Consider the following 16,039-nt stretch of genomic DNA (forward strand, 5'->3'; position numbering starts at 1 on the left):
ATTAACAGGAATTTAATTTATTTCTGAGTGCGACCAATTTCAGGAGTTGATGGTTGTCTCACTGTGTATTGTTGTCTTTTTAGCAGGAATTTAAGTGCCATTGACTGTCATAACAAAATCGAAGCACTACTAGTGGAAGATGAACAAAGTGACAGGGAGCTAGAAATAACCCAAACGCCAAGGTTACGGTGAAACTTTCAAAATAGTTTAGTAACATAAACGTTTTAACACCAAAGTCTCTAAAAAGTTTCACAAACAAAAATTAAAGACCTATTAGAGACAATACAGCATCCAGACAAACCAAAAACTCCTAGACGTCTAATTCTTTGACCGCTAAAATAAATTAATCTCATTGTATCTTTCCCAATAGCGAGTGGTGCTAATTACAAAGAAAGACCAGAAGCAAGTGGTTATCCTACCATTAAAGATAAGCTATGATGATCAGCAAAGACAACTTCTTCTCAGTCAAACATCAGTATGTCAGTTAGGGTGTTTGTGGCAAATTCCAACAATTCAGCCATTAACCAAACTGTCTTTTCTGAGAACAACCGAGCAACAAAGAGACTAAACAGAAGTGGTCAATTAGATGAAACCTAGCTACATGCAAAGATGGCTTAAGCTTTCCTACCTTTGTACCAGTTTGAGCTCATTCCTTTCTTCTAGCATTCATGACCATCACATGCGCACAACTCTCATTTTCTATAGGATTTTAACAGTAATCGAGTCATATCTCATTTCCTGCGGTACTTTAACCGTAATGAGGTCACGTCGTCCACTGTCATTCACAGAGTAAGTTCACTTTAATAATATAGTAGAGCAAGCCTCTTGGAAAGATAATTAACAGGACATACTTAACAGAGCCATTCATGCTACATGCGTTAACTAAGTCAATAGGTCATCAAATTATGAGAAATTATAACACATCCCGATATTTGATTCTGTGCAGTACAACTTGATCGCATCTGGGGTCCTAGACACGGTAAAGTAGAGATAGTATGAATGCCTTGTACTTTGAAGCTAAAATTAAAAAAACACAGCTCCTACTCCCAACTATCAGCTAGAAACCAACAGCGTTTCACCGAGGTGCCGCATACATCTGACTGGAGTCATACTGCGGATAACCAGGCTGGGGTGACAAACTCTTCGCATAACCAGCTGGTGCAGGTGTAGTTCCATAAGCACCACTAGTTTGAGGGTTGGACTGATCATAGCCTGGCTGGGTTGGAGGTGGTTGACCATAGCCTGGTTGGACAGCAGAAGGGGCACCATAAGCTCCAGAAGCTGGATACGCTGCATCCGATGCGCCTTGATACCCATAACCAGCATTGGCAGCGGCTGGTTGTTCAGTGTAACCAGGCTGTGCTGGATATGAACCATAACCTCCTGTGGCATAAGCAGAGGGCTGCTGTCCACCAGGCTGGCCATAACCAGAAACAGGTTGTGCACTAGGCTGAGCATAACCAGGACCAGCAGCAGCTGCAGGTGCTGGGTGATTATAACCGTCAGCAGCATGTCCTGAACCATAAGGAGGATAGCTTTGCTGCACTGGACCACTTGATGCATACCCATATGATTGCTGTGGGGGCACATTGGAACCATATGCTTGGGTTGAAACAGAAGCTGGATAAGGCATTTCACCAGGTTGGTTAGGCCTGGGCTGGCCATAAGTTTGGCCATGAGGCGCCTGTGGAGGCATACCATATGATGCTGACCTGCCATATTGGTCCTGTGGACCATAGCCTGGATGGGTACCACCACCTTGAGGGTAACCCGTTGACTGAGGTACCCCATGTCCACCATAAGAATGGTGGGCTGCCAACTGGCTATCATATTTCACTTCACTGTATCCTTGCCCATAGCCCGGTGCAGGTGTCTGGGAATAAGGGGCAGGCTGCCCATATTCTGGACCCTGTGGCTGCCCATAGTTGTAATTTGCCTGCAAGTAGATGCATCATAATAGGGCGAATAGCAGGATTGTTAGAAAACCGAAGCACATTTCAGCTGTATGATCCTCAACCACGATAGAAGTAAAAAATACCAACCTGCGGTGGCTGGCCATGCATAGCTGCTGGGGGCCTCTGTTCCCAACTATGACCAAAGCTGCTTCTGGGTCCTTGGGGAGGATAGTTCCCATACGGTTGAGCTGGATATTGAGGATTTTGTGATGGATATGATCCTCTTTGCTGATAATCATAGCCCATAAACTGCCCAGGATAAGGACCACGATTTCCCCATTGCGGGTTAACAGGGCCACGAGGACGGATAGCCTGCTGATTATATCCACCAGAAAGAGGTGATGGCCTCACAGTCTAAAAAACAAAGATGAACAAAAAAAAGTGAGGATAGCAACTTTTTATTTGATAATCACACATGACTGGAAGAGTGCAGAATGTCTAACTATTTATGAAATAATAATGCATGACTTGGCTCACAAAACTAATGATTAGGAAGCTAAAACAATCCAGTCAGATACCACATATGGAGACCATTCGAAGCAGAACTGGCAGATAATCATCTACAAAGATCACTGAAGAACCAAAATGAAGTAATATGCATAGCCACAAAAGTTGCAAAAACACCGATTAAAAAATCAATCAACTAAGCAATGCATTACTCTCGCACAAATAATTAAGCATTAGTGAACAATCAAATTAAATGTAGGAAACTACAGAGAAAAAACTAGTCTTAAATTTGCAAACCTCAAACCATATATCAGCACAGAAACAGGAAACATAAATTTCTATGCAACATTTCCATATCATCAAAGAGTACAAAATGTAATTGATGTGTTGATTCCATTCAGAATATCCAAGGACTGAAATTTTGACAAATTAACAATCAATCAAAAAGGAAAACAAACATCAGATCATCCAAATATGCTTCACTCTTAACAAAATAAATTACTTCACATAATGTGGAATACGAAAATAATTTATGCAAAAAGATGAAATCCGAATGTCAAATCATGCAAATTGTACCTGCATACATATATTTTATAGCATATTGACAATTGACAAACATAAAATTTATCTTTACAGTTAATAATCAACAGTTTTCCATTAGTAGAAGCCGTGCGGGCAAGGTTGCCCCCTGATCAAAGGATATAAAACAATGCAAAAAAGAATCAAATGTCAGGTAAGTGTCAGCTGTCACAATATTCCAGATACATAAAACCCGTCAATAATTGCCTCGTAATACCAGTCGCAAAAAGCAAACTAAGGGGGGAAAAACACTAGATGTAACTCGAGTAGATAAATGACTACTATGCTAATGCACAGTAATACAGAGATCTGGTGAAAGAAATTCAAAAAATTGAAGCCAGTTCAGACAACTAAGCCTCGCAAACCCCAAGCTAATAATTGCAATTGACAAACATAAAGTTCACATTTACCGCACAATGAAGAGAAGAAAATAAATGCAGCTTATGCATCACAGGACCAAATTTTGTAGCAAAAGTTAGATCAAAGCAGTGCAAAGGACATTTTCATATCAGAACAAGAATGGTCCCAAATAAAAAAGTAAATAAATAAATAAGGATGAACTCCAGATGAGGCACATTTGAAGACCACAGATACATAGTAAACTGCCAAACTCATCCGAAATCAATATTGCAGTCGTAGAGCATGGAAGAAACAAACTTTGTCAACCCATCAAAAAGCATCCATATCACATTTATATAACATGGCCCATATTCAATCATAATGGCTCTCCAAATATTCAACTCCAAATAATGCATTACAAGGATAAGTGTCATTGTCTTCATTGTTCCTTGCATCACCAAATTAAATCTAGACATATGAAACCTATAACACTTCAGAAAACATCATCCAACTGAGCATGATACTCCTCCCCATAACGTCTCAAGCAAAGAACATGAGGACACCAGAGCACTAGGGCTAATGAAACACAATCTTAGTAGTATTTATCACTTCAGTTTTCAAGTCTCAAAGCAATCTTACCAACTATTTTACCATCCTGCAATCCCGAGGATTAATGCTTGGTACCTCTCTTTGGTAGATGAGAGTGAATAGTTGTCTATTGCTACACCAAGAAGGCAATGCTGACCCGAAGTGAGAGGCAGAAGCCAAATCTGCATTTTTAAAGCCAAGCAATTCGAAATCGGCAGCTTCAAGATAAATAAATCATGGCAACCGACATCTCATTGAATATAAGACCAGCCTTCCTAACTGCATTAAAGTGACCTATTACACAAAAAACCTTAAGACTCTAATCACGCAATTAGCTCTCAGTCCATCTTGTGATAGTTAAACTGTTATCTAAACCATCGAATATGCGCCACTCAAAAAGACATAGCAACCATCACTTGCTTAAACAACACATCATAATTCCAAGTGAAACATGGATCTGATTATCAAGATCTCACCATTAGATAAAAGTACCATCAATTTTGCCAACAGTGACTAGAATTCTAGTAGCATGTCAAATACCTACCCTACAAAAACAATTTTTATGATGACCAGCCAATAAACTCAACAAGCATATTGGGATTACAATGCGATACGTCATTTGTCCATAACTTGAGTTTCTAAACATAACAATGCTCTTCATGGAAACTTCAGGCTCAAACAGAAAAATGAAATTGAAATAAATAGTTTAAGCTTGGCAGCATACATATGTGGCATGAACATAATAATCACACAACCAATCAGAAAAATACATCTTCACATCACAACCAAGATTTTGTATACTTGTGCATTCTAATCCTCTGCTTAGAAGTTGTTTTAACAAACAGAAGTCTAATCAATAGGAGTGCCAAACAGCCATCTACACAACATCCTTGCAATACACAATGAGGTAATGTTGCAACACAGCCAAGTCATATACTGGTTAACTGCACTGACACCATGATTAAAGAAACAACACTGTAGCTACCCAAATCTTACTCAATTAAAGGAGAGGGTGGAAAAGCATACAGAGGCAATCCATCATAAACCCAACTAATATTCCTCACAACTGATAGTACATTTCTTCTTATAACTAATACTTGAGCAGTAACACAAGTCAAAAAGTGATTTAGTGATTAAGAAGAAGCAAGTTTCTTCAGACAATTACTTCAAACCCAGCAAAAGTTGCATCCAGTAATGCAAATGATGGAAAGGACAATAAACTATTGTGCGAGAACAAAAGTGCAAGGTAAATACAAACCTGATTCATGACTTCTTTGATCATCTCCCTTGCCATTTCAATCTGCTTCATTACACCAGTAACTCGCACTGTCCTTTCTTTGGATTGATCACCAGCTGGGAGATGCTGGGGTACCAACTAAAACAAAAAGGACAGCATCAGCAACTTATCATCAGGAGATTCATGTATAATTTCTAAAAAATTACTTTCACATCAAACTTTCCCTTGGCTTTTCACACATACTACAGAATAGAATATTTGATCACTACCTGAATACGAGCTCCAGATTTTGTCTGTAAATTCTTAATAGTTTCTCCACCTTTTCCAATGATTAAGCCAACCTGTAACAGAAAAATACAAAATTAAGTTCAGCTGGAGAACATAAGAATAGCTAGAGTATACCGAGAGAGAGAAAAAGAGAGAAACAAAGGGACAGGAGATACAGAAAGACAACAACACGAGTAAAACCTTTTCATTCGGGACTTGAATCTCAACTTGATCTCCAACTACAGCCTGCACAGTGCTGAAGCCCCTAGCCACAAGAGAAGGAGAACCCCCAGCATCTGCCTGAAAATGCAATACATTTGGTTATTAAATTACAAATATCCAAAAGAGAGCTGACTATAAAACCAAATGAGTTATACATCATCCAACTCAATGCAGAACACTGTTTAAGGAAAGCAACCTCAGCAATAACATCATTGATCATCTTCTCCGCCTTGTTTATGCTATCTAGAGTTCCAATTAGTTCCACAGGCCTGGTAGCCGCACGCGGATCAGCATCAGCGTCTCTCATAATTTGAATTTTAGCACCTGAATTATATTGCAGAAACCTAATAGTATCCCCAGCCTTGCCAATCAAAACACCAACCTATACCACATCAGAGAAAAATCCATAAGAGATAAACATATGACAGGTAAGGATACCAATATTACGGTGATATTAAAGTACACACTTAAAGCAACAAGTTATATGTACAAATTCCCTCCCCCATTGTTTAAGCTAAATATTAACACTACTACACATCTTTCTACACAAACCATCTATCTTGCATGCCAAAAAAAGAAATAGAAACATGCTGAGACATTCTTATCCTCTCAGTCCCCCTAGCCAAACCCCCCCCCCCCCCCAAAATAATTAAAAAAGAAAACTTAAATTCCTTCTTATGGAGCATCTACAGGGTTGTGAAAAATGAACAAAACTTTCAGCAATAGCAACCATAGCTAGAACATCTCTAGAAAAGACATTAAGCCAATACAGGCCTGATTAAACAAACTACCTTATTATTAGGAACCTCAATTTTCTTTGAGGTTTCAGCATCAGAACTGGATTGCTGCTGAACAATAGACCCATCACCTTCTGCAGAAGGCTCCTCACCTTCCTTCTTGGACTCTTCTTCATTTCCAGCTGCAGGTCTCTCATTCTCAACTGAGGGCTGGTCACCATTACCATTCTGTTCATCTCCATGAGCCAGATCTTCGACTGTTGCAGAAGCTTCCAGAGCTAGTTCTTGGCCATCTCCATCCTCCAATTTAGCATTATCTTCCACACTTGTTGGCTGCTCATCAGCGTCCCCTCCTTCAGACTGTTCTGACTTGTCATACCCATTCTCCGGAGCTGCAAACCAAAGTGGAGCCATTATTACCCACTAATATACTAGTCAAAACATTGTTAATAAATTTCACCATCGTCATGTTTGCACAAGCTGTTAAATCATATTTTTCAAAGCATAATCAGTTCTTAGTTGAATTGTTTCATGTGCCCGCCCCATACATTAAAATGGCAACAGCATAACAAATCTTCCCGATCCTTTTTACGATGAATTTGGGCTACCATTTGCATAAAGATGCAACGTTTTAGTACTTTCTAAACAAAAATTTTACAGTACATCCAGATACAAGTATCTTCATGCCCAAACGTAAATATAAATATATAAAACTTAAATATTTAGAATACAAAATGGTTCAAGGCCACAAACACACATGCAGAATTGCTACAAGCCCAAAAACGAAACAAATTTCCCACCAAAAACTCAAAAATTACATTCCCAAGCACAATACTTAAACGCCTATATCAAACAATTAACATCTCTATTCAGCACTAAACATACCGAGGCCAGCAGGTTGGTCGTTCTCAGCATTATCCTCCACACGCTGTCGTTTGAGGTCCGCCAACTCATCATCCTCCTCTGCATTCCCATCCTTATCCGCGTCCACCTTGGCGTGCGAGTCAACACCGGAGAGTGGCTCCGGAACGTCGGTCTCCAAATCCTCGAGCTTGCGCTTTTTCTCATGGTCGGAAAGTTGCACCCCGCTCCCTGCCGCAGCAACCATAACCTCCTCGTCCGCCATTTCAGATCAGCGTCAAATATCCACCACCAAGCCCTAGCTAGGGTTTCAAAATATCAGCTTACGTTACTATCTTAGCACTGAAGAGAGAGTTTCTTCTCTTTTTTTTTTAGGGGAAGACAGATAATGGTTACAAAAATGTAATAAACCAATTTCTTTGCGCGTGGGTGGTTGTATTTATAGCAGGAGAAGAGGCTCGAGGGGGCAGAACTTTGGATTAGGGTTTCGGGTAGAATGGGCTGAATAAGTAAAGCCCAACCAATTTAGCTGAACGCTTGATACCAGAACAGGATTACTTCAGCATCCAAGGCCCAAGGCGCGCTTGGTGCACCAGTCACTTACCGTCACTAAGATATATTTAAGATATATTTAGACCATCCGACCCTCATCATCTCGACTACTCTCTCTCTTGGTGCCGGGTGATTTCCTTTGTCCCAATTTTTTTTGTTTTGGATTATCAAACGAACGACGAGAAATTGAGGATCCCCTATTCAGTGACTGCAACAAAAGGAGCAGTAGATAGTTTGAAGATGTTCCGACCCCCTTCATTTCTTGCTTGGGAGATAAAACCACAATCAATGAACTCTATCGTTTTTTCCATGACTTTGACGGGGCTAGATGGGTCACTGGAATACAATTCTTTGACGATCCCAAAGTTGGTCGATATGCCTCGGTGGAGTTTGTGAGTCGAGTAGGTGGTACGTTTTCTCTTCCAGTCATAGAAAAATCAGCAATAGAAGTTTTGGGTCTTCAGTTTTCCTTGTTGATGCTTTGTTAACTACAGTAGTAATTGGAGTACTTTGAATTACCACAAGGTTTTAGCCTATTTTTAGCAATTCGGCTTCTTTCGTCCCTTACCTAGTGCTTTGTTACGTGTATCTTCTTCCCATTAGTTGTTATCGCCCACATTTTTTTGCTTTCATGACTTTTTGGCTTATGATACTATCTGCTCCTTACATATTTCTGTTATTTATCTGAAAGTTCATTTATCATGAAAATCTTCAATTGTTTGCATTAGTTTCCTTTTGTGCGTCTGTACGTGCATGTGAAGCGCAAGTACATGATAGGCTGGGTAAATCCATTAGCCTATAAGTGTCTTTGTCATTTGAACAGAATGACATATTATAATTTTGCTTTGGTAGATGGACTTGTAAAAGGGATCCACGTAGGCTTCTGATGTTGCAATGTATAGAGAAATTAAAACAGTAAAACAAAGTCCCACTGGAGCAATATCTTGAAAAGTGACTCTTCATATTACTCTTCTACTACAGTTATAACAAAACAAATTATGAAAACCATGGATTCAATGCAATGTTGTAAACTTTGATTCAACCAGAATTTGAAGCAATTCTCGCACCCTATTTTTGAAAAATAAAAAAGTTGTTTTAAAATAATGAATTTTTTTATTTTAGAAAATAAAGAAAAATGGCCTAAAATGGGATTTTAAATAATGCAACGGTTTGGACCCAAAATGTTAGTCTAAAAAGGGTTTTAAAAAAAAGTCGTCACTTGGTATCGAATTTAGGTATACCAAATCACCCAAAGTATATTTTAAATAAAAATAAATAAAACCCTTTTAAACGACTTCGGGTCTTTAAAAATAAGAGAAAAGAGTTGGGGAGTCACATTTAAAGAAAGAGAAGGCAATGATTTGATCTAAAACACTCTTTCAACCTAACCAAGATTAGTTGCGAGATTTAGTCCAAAATTTTCCTAATCTAACCTATAAAACTTATCACATTTTGGATGTTTCTATATGGATGCAGGTCTAGATCTAAGGGATATCGAGATGGTTGAAATGTCTTTTCAAAATTTAATTGGTACCAATCACATTAATTGTAATTGTCAAAAATGATTTTTTGAAAAGGTCACGAAAGATGTAAAAGATGAGACTCAAAAAAGAAAATTATAATATATAAATAAATATACATAACCTAAAAGAGGAGAATGTAATATAAAGGATATGGGAAACTAAAATTCGTGATTCAGTTTTCCTTTTTATAGAGGAGTGACAGCGTCCTAAGGCTAAAAAGTCATACTCACTCATTTTCCATATTCGAAAGATAAATTCTCCTAATCTAGTCAAACAAATGGACTAACTACTTCTAATTTCCTAAAATGAAATGCAATTCTAAATGATATGGTCCAAACATATGGAGGGTATGGGAATAATAGTAGAAAAATATCATACAATTGAAAATAACCTAAAAATAGGAAAAAAAATGCATGAGACGTAATAAATGTCACACAAGGTATGAATCTAGTGCGAAAAAGGTTTAAAGGGTTTAGTATTGACCTAACAAATTTCTATAAGTCCCCACTAGCATTGGATTAGTGAGAAATCAGGGGAAAAAATCACAACTAGCATTGGACTAGTGTGGTGACATCATACACTCATTATAAATAAATAAATAAAACATATAAAACATAATTAAAACAAATAAACACATAAAAAATATAGAGCATGTAGGGCACATAGCATATAGGCATAATATCTAGATGCAAAACCTTAAAGAAAACGAATAAACACATAAGCATACAAGCACACGAGCATGCAAATAAATAAAAACTAACCATTATATTGGGGCCCTAATACAATCTAAAAAGGAGGGTTTTGAAAATAATAAACCTATCTATTACATTTATCTAACTGAATACATTTTGCTTGAGCAAAAGAAGAAGACCTATCTATTACAACTTGGCAATTAAATGCCTCCCAAATAATCATCAAAAATTAAATAAAATAATTTAAAACTTAAAATGAATAAAACGAGGAAATAAAAGAAAAACCACTTAAAATATGCAATCATACATAAAAAAAAATACATAGGAACACATAAAAGAACTTAAAATAATAATAGAAGGTACCTCCCTTAAAATAGTAGTTAAATAATGTCGAATTTGCCCTATTTATACTCCAAAACCAACAAAATAGTCAAAGGCACCAATTTAATTGACAATTTAAAGAAAATGTAATAATATAGTGAATTATTTTAAAGGAATGCAAATAAACATAAAATTCCTAAAAATTTACTAATTAAATGCATTCAAATGAACCATGATTGATAATTAAAGGAGATGAACAATTGTCATTAAAAAAATAAAAACCATTAAGGACTCAATTACAAAAATTTAAAAAGTTTTGGGGTTAAATTATAATTATTAAAAATTTGGGGCCAAATTGAATAAAAGATAAAGTTTATGGACAAAAATGCAATTAAATTAAGGACCTAGTTGAAAGAAATCAAAAGGTTTTAGGACCACAGTGAAATTACACAAAAGCTCAGGGACCTAGTTGTCAAATTCGTTTTCTGGTGACATAACAAAAAATCTGATCTTGGCTTTTTCTCTCTCTTTTACTTGTTTGGCTTACCCCCTCAGCCCAACGAATAATAAAGAAAAGCACCCAACGAAAAAAAAACCTAGTCTACATCTGTTCACTATTGTCCAATCGACAAAGAAGTTGGGTTTAAACCTCCAAACTCATTCATAAATTCAAGTAAAAGATCAAACAACCCATTTCTTTGAGGAAAAAACAAAATCCAACAACAAATATACACATTTGAAAGATCAAACCAAAATAGACAAACGGAAAGCAAAGAAAGAGCAAGGAAACTTATTTTCCGGTGGAAACAAGAATGGGTCTGCCGGAATCTGGAAATTTTCTAGTCAAACGACCGGAATCTCATCGTTTGGAGGCAGATTTTCATACACACATAATCCCTACAACCTCATGAACTCATGCAAATCATCAAATATAGTCCCCAAACATCATAAATCATGCAAAAATAAGTTTCAAAGTTTATGAACATAAACTTCCATCAATACACCCAAATCTTCATATGAACGTCGAATCGATCAAGGAAAAGTTGTGGGAATTCCTGATGATGCTTTTGAACTAGATTGAAACCAGAACAACATGAGGGAAAGTGGATTTGTCGAAATTTTGAACTTGTGTCAGTGGACACCAGTGATGGCGACAAACTAACCACAACATGAAAGATAAATGACATTCAAGTTTTAATATGTTTCAACTCTATCACTGAGTCTATATTCACAATGAGAGAAAAGAAAAATCCTATATAAGAATATAACTTGAATTCAAGTCCAAATCCTTGTATGTCATCTCTCATCTCCCAAGAACTCACCACATGTATAAGCCTACATGTCGCCCTTGTGTGTTTCTTATAGTATGCCAATTCCACCTATTTATAAGTTACACTACTTGGCCAACATCCAAGTAATAAAAAGAAATAATTGCTAATTCCTAAACTTATACAGAATAGGAAATAACTTCTAAATCTTAAATAAAATAGGGAATTCCTTGGCTACTATTTCAAATAACTAGACAATTAGAAAACTAGTTACTTGCATACAAAATTAAAAATTTGCCTAAAAGAAATTAAACCAAATTTCTAATATTTTTAGACATCCTTTCAACTTCTAGGCCAAAACGGGATATACAAAAAAAAAAAATCATATGAGTTTGGGGTGTAAGTTTCAGGAAATTCTACTAATTTTGGAAGTATTTTCATAAATAGGCAATGAATTTTTTATGAAATTATTAATAAAAAATTTGCTAAAAATATTCCCTAATGTGAAGAGTGAAAAAATAAGTTCAGTAATTTTGTGGATTTATATTTTGTTTATTTTCAACAACCTTTTACATTTTTAAGTTGCAATTACTGACAGGTTATCGATTTCTGTGCAATAATAAAAATAAACTTAGTTGCCAATTAAAATAATCAAAACCCAATTCTGAGTATTGGAGCAGGGACTCTAGGTGTGCAATGGGTTACTTGATTCACCCTGTTCTCGAAGAGTTTGTTTAACCCGATATACCAGAATAAGATTGCTTATTCACACGAAATTATTAATTTGTAAACAGGGCAAGTAGGGTCGTATCCTCAGGGATTGGAGAAAATTCGTTTCTTTTCAAATCCACAGTAACAAGAGAGTGTTTTTGTATAAACGATGACAATCAAAGGAGTTCAAATAAAAATAAATAGCTAACTAGAAATTAAATGACAATTCACTAAAATTAGGGTAATAATAATTAAAGGTCTAGCCAAGAAATAATTTCAACAATGGTTCACCAAATTGATCATTGATGCACAAGCAATTCTAATTATTTACTAATAAATAGGTTATAACTGCCAAACAAGCAATGACAGTTAACCCCTCCTTACTGTGTCGGTGATTAAGATACACCCGTTAATCACTGCTCTAATTGAGAAATAATCTTAGGTACGCCCATAAGATTTAATTCCCTAATTGCTTTACGTATTAGAGGAACCCTATTCTAACCAAATAACGCACTACTAGGGTTATTTTATATTAGCCTGCGTATTCTCCTGATACAAACCTAATCATGCCAGTTGTCACTATTTCGAGGCAATTAAACAATTACGGATTTAATATCTCAATTGACAATAGATTATTAAATCAACTCATTATCCAGATCCAAGACAATCAATTAATTAAATAACCATAAGCACTGCAATCAGGGAATATGCAAATACCAATAAATAAGAGGAAAAGATAAAATTAAATCGATCTCACAATTTTTAGATAAACCAAATCCTCCGTTGTTTTTTAATTAGAAAAAGGGATTTAGTTCATTCCTGACGAGTCAAACCCATGCGAAAATTCAAAAATAATTGTCACGTGAGTGTGTTTGGATTGTAAGTTATTTGAGATATTTTTACTGTAGCACTTTTTGTGATGTGATGTATGTGAGATAAAAAGGTAATTGAGAAGATAAAAATATGTATTAGAAATTATAATGGTGATGTAAGTAAATATATTTGGGCAAATAACTTACATTCCAAACGCACTTGTCTCCGATTGAGAAGTTTCAATTCAATAAGGGAGGAAAACGAAACTACAGAAGGTGATCAATTGCTTTCACTTGGTCCTGCCATACGAAGAAGGAAAAGCTACTAAAGAAAAGTCAAAAGCTAAGCTTAAAAGTTTGTCCCCAATTGTTTGCTATCTAATATCTAGTTCCTACCCCTACTGTGCGGCGTCCGCTAGGGAGAAGAAGAAGGCTCCCGCCGTCCCTTGAATGCAGTCCTCCGCAATTATCAAAAAGGGGTCTGGTGTTGATGTTCCAAAAATGCCCCTGGAGTAATAGAGCGGAGCTGGAGTATTCTTTTTTTTTTTTTACTGCTGCCAATACTCTTCCCTATAACTGCCAAATTGGTACATTTTTATGGTATTTGCGTTCCACTCTCTTAATAAATACAAATTCCCAAATGTGAGTAGAATTTGATAATTAATCCACATCGGATCAGGTAATAGGGGAATTAATTATACAATGAATGATAAAATTGCAACTTATCAATTACCATATTGTAAAATTGGGATATTTTGTTTTCCTTTTAAATTTGGATCTCTTCTAATTTCAAGATATCTACAGATGTTTTTTTGTGTGTTTATATGTAGTAACATTCGTAGATATAAATAAGATTCTTAATTATATAACATTTGTATTTTTTTTAATCTTTTATGAATGTACTATTACAACACCTTTTTCCTATTCTTTACAGATAATACTAGACGAAATCACTTTTTTCAGGTAAAGGATGTGCTTTGTTATATATCCTTTTTCATACTATCAAAAACTAAGCATAATTTGATAATTACCATGGTTCGAACTTATTTAGACCACCACCCTCTTTTGGTGAGCGTGGATGGAGTTAGTCGACTGTCAATCCACAGTTGCAAGGCCTTTCTGGTTTTGAGCTTGTTTGGCTTAAGCATGTTGCTTGGATTTCTTTGAAGAGGCATTGCAAACTTGGGAGAGGAGGTCAAAATGTAACTGATAAAGCGGACATGGGTGACCAAAATCCCAAGAGAATGAAATTAAGAAGTCTTTGGGATCATTCTCAAGAGGAAAGGACGATGTAGTGCGAGGTTAGAGGGTATTTTAGAGTTATGAACAGTTACTTTGGTCCTACATGAACACCTTCACTAGGTGTCTATTCCTGTAATTTCACATTCATTTATTGTGCTGAGAAAATTGCACGCTATGCTTAAAGGGTTGTACATTATGATCCAACTGTAGATGATGTTATCATATTATCGTTATGTGCCTGTTATACCCTTATTATGTATTTTTTACTTATTAATAGAATTGGGTTTTTTTTTGTCTTTTTGCCCCTCTTTCTCTCCACTCACCTCGTACTCCTTCTCGCCACACCTATCGAACCCCAGAGGGGCTTATCGATCGAGGTTCTCTGCAGCTCTCATGCCTCCTCCTCTTTCCCCCATTTCCTTTTCTCTTGTCCATCGATTCTCCTCATTAATGACGACCATGCAATTGAGGGTGCTTAAGTGTATAGATTGAAACTATTGCAAGGTTTTGTGGCAATCTCATGTTGGATTTTTAGTTGTGTTTATTAGAATACTGACCATATTTTCAAAGTCTCCTCATTTTTTGAGAATTATAGGGAAGGAAAATAAAGGACAAAAGATATATTACTTCTCCTTACTAGTTCAAGATGATAAAGTACTGTACCAACACAGTCATTACCTTGTGGTTTTGGTAGTGTGTCACTGGCAGACTAGATCAAGGGATTATCAAGTTAATCAAATCGTTATAAAGATTTGTTTGTGCCATGCTTCATAATTGTCATTTTGCTCTGTTGTTTTTTCAATCTCAGCCATTATATTATTGTCATTGTAGCAACTTAATCAGCACCTAGTAGAAGTGGATGATGCAATAGAAGAGAATAGTGCCTTCGATGACAATGACAACAGCCAACTCCAAAAGGTGCTTGATTTACCAACTTTGATTTGGAGGAGCAGAGATAAATGCGGCCGTGCACCAAAATGGTTCCGCCCGATTGTTGCCATGCAATGTTGTATCCATTGCTTCTGTGATTGGTTTTACTTATCTCAGAGATTACCTCAATGTTGGATGTAACGCAATTATTCATTTATAGGGAGTTTGAGACTAGCAATATCCTTCTTGACAAAATCGTACAAGGAAAGAAGGCCTTTCAAAACTTGCAGTACGTGGAGCATTCCATGTACCAGTATATATATGTATGTATGTATGTACAAGTATATAAGATTTGAGCATGAGATCCGAACCTATTGACTTGTTAAAAGCCTAAACAATTTTAGGCTTGTTTGGATTGCGGTTTTCCGTCGGAAAATTACATTATTTTTCGTGATCATATTTCCCTATTACCTTTTTTCCTCACATACATCAAATCGCTACAGTAATTTTTTCATGAAAAATCATGAAAAATGCAATCTAAATACAACCTTAATTCATGTTTAATTGTTTACATACTATACGAAAAGACTTTTGACATGAGATTCGATACACCTGTAAATTTTCAAGACCAGAAGAACTCTGCCTAATTATGCTCTGCCAGTCATACCAATCGTTCAAAAACTACCATTCTCTGTTGTGATCATTTATTCTTTTCATAATTTGCATGAAAAGCCCTTCAATTTTGCCCACTTTTCAGAACATCTGAATTAAAAATTATATCCTTTCAATTAGTTATGTTAACAAATATTTCTAAAA

General features: G+C 36.2%; 1 protein-coding gene across 1 annotated transcript; it reads right to left on the bottom strand.

Annotated features, from left to right (window-relative positions):
• Nucleotides 1-834: 834 nt before the first annotated feature.
• On the bottom strand, nucleotides 835-7,617 carry LOC113748749 (far upstream element-binding protein 1-like). The gene is made up of 8 exons (XM_027292295.1): nucleotides 7,257-7,617; nucleotides 6,426-6,763; nucleotides 5,831-6,016; nucleotides 5,614-5,712; nucleotides 5,415-5,486; nucleotides 5,167-5,283; nucleotides 2,043-2,309; nucleotides 835-1,936 (listed from the first exon to the last, which is right to left on the bottom strand). Exons 1-8 carry the CDS (start codon nucleotides 7,495-7,497, stop codon nucleotides 1,076-1,078), a joined length of 2,181 nt encoding a protein of 726 aa, XP_027148096.1. The 5' UTR covers nucleotides 7,498-7,617; the 3' UTR covers nucleotides 835-1,075.
• Between the last annotated feature and the right edge of the window lie 8,422 nt (nucleotides 7,618-16,039).

Source organism: Coffea eugenioides, chromosome 10, assembly GCF_003713205.1.
Source record: "Coffea eugenioides isolate CCC68of chromosome 10, Ceug_1.0, whole genome shotgun sequence".
Classification (NCBI taxonomy): Eukaryota; Viridiplantae; Streptophyta; class Magnoliopsida; order Gentianales; family Rubiaceae; genus Coffea; species Coffea eugenioides.

Excerpts from the sequence above, each read along its gene's own strand:
- LOC113748749 (XM_027292295.1), bottom strand. The coding sequence starts at position 7,497 with ATGGCGGACGAGGAGGTTATGGTTGCTGCGGCAGGGAGCGGGGTGCAA. Across the intron at positions 6,764-7,256 it reads CGACCAACCTGCTGGCCTCG|CTCCGGAGAATGGGTATGAC; the intron begins GTATGTTTAGTG and ends TTTGGTTTGCAG. Across the intron at positions 2,310-5,166 it reads TCAAAGAAGTCATGAATCAG|ACTGTGAGGCCATCACCTCT; the intron begins GTTTGTATTTAC and ends TTTGTTTTTTAG.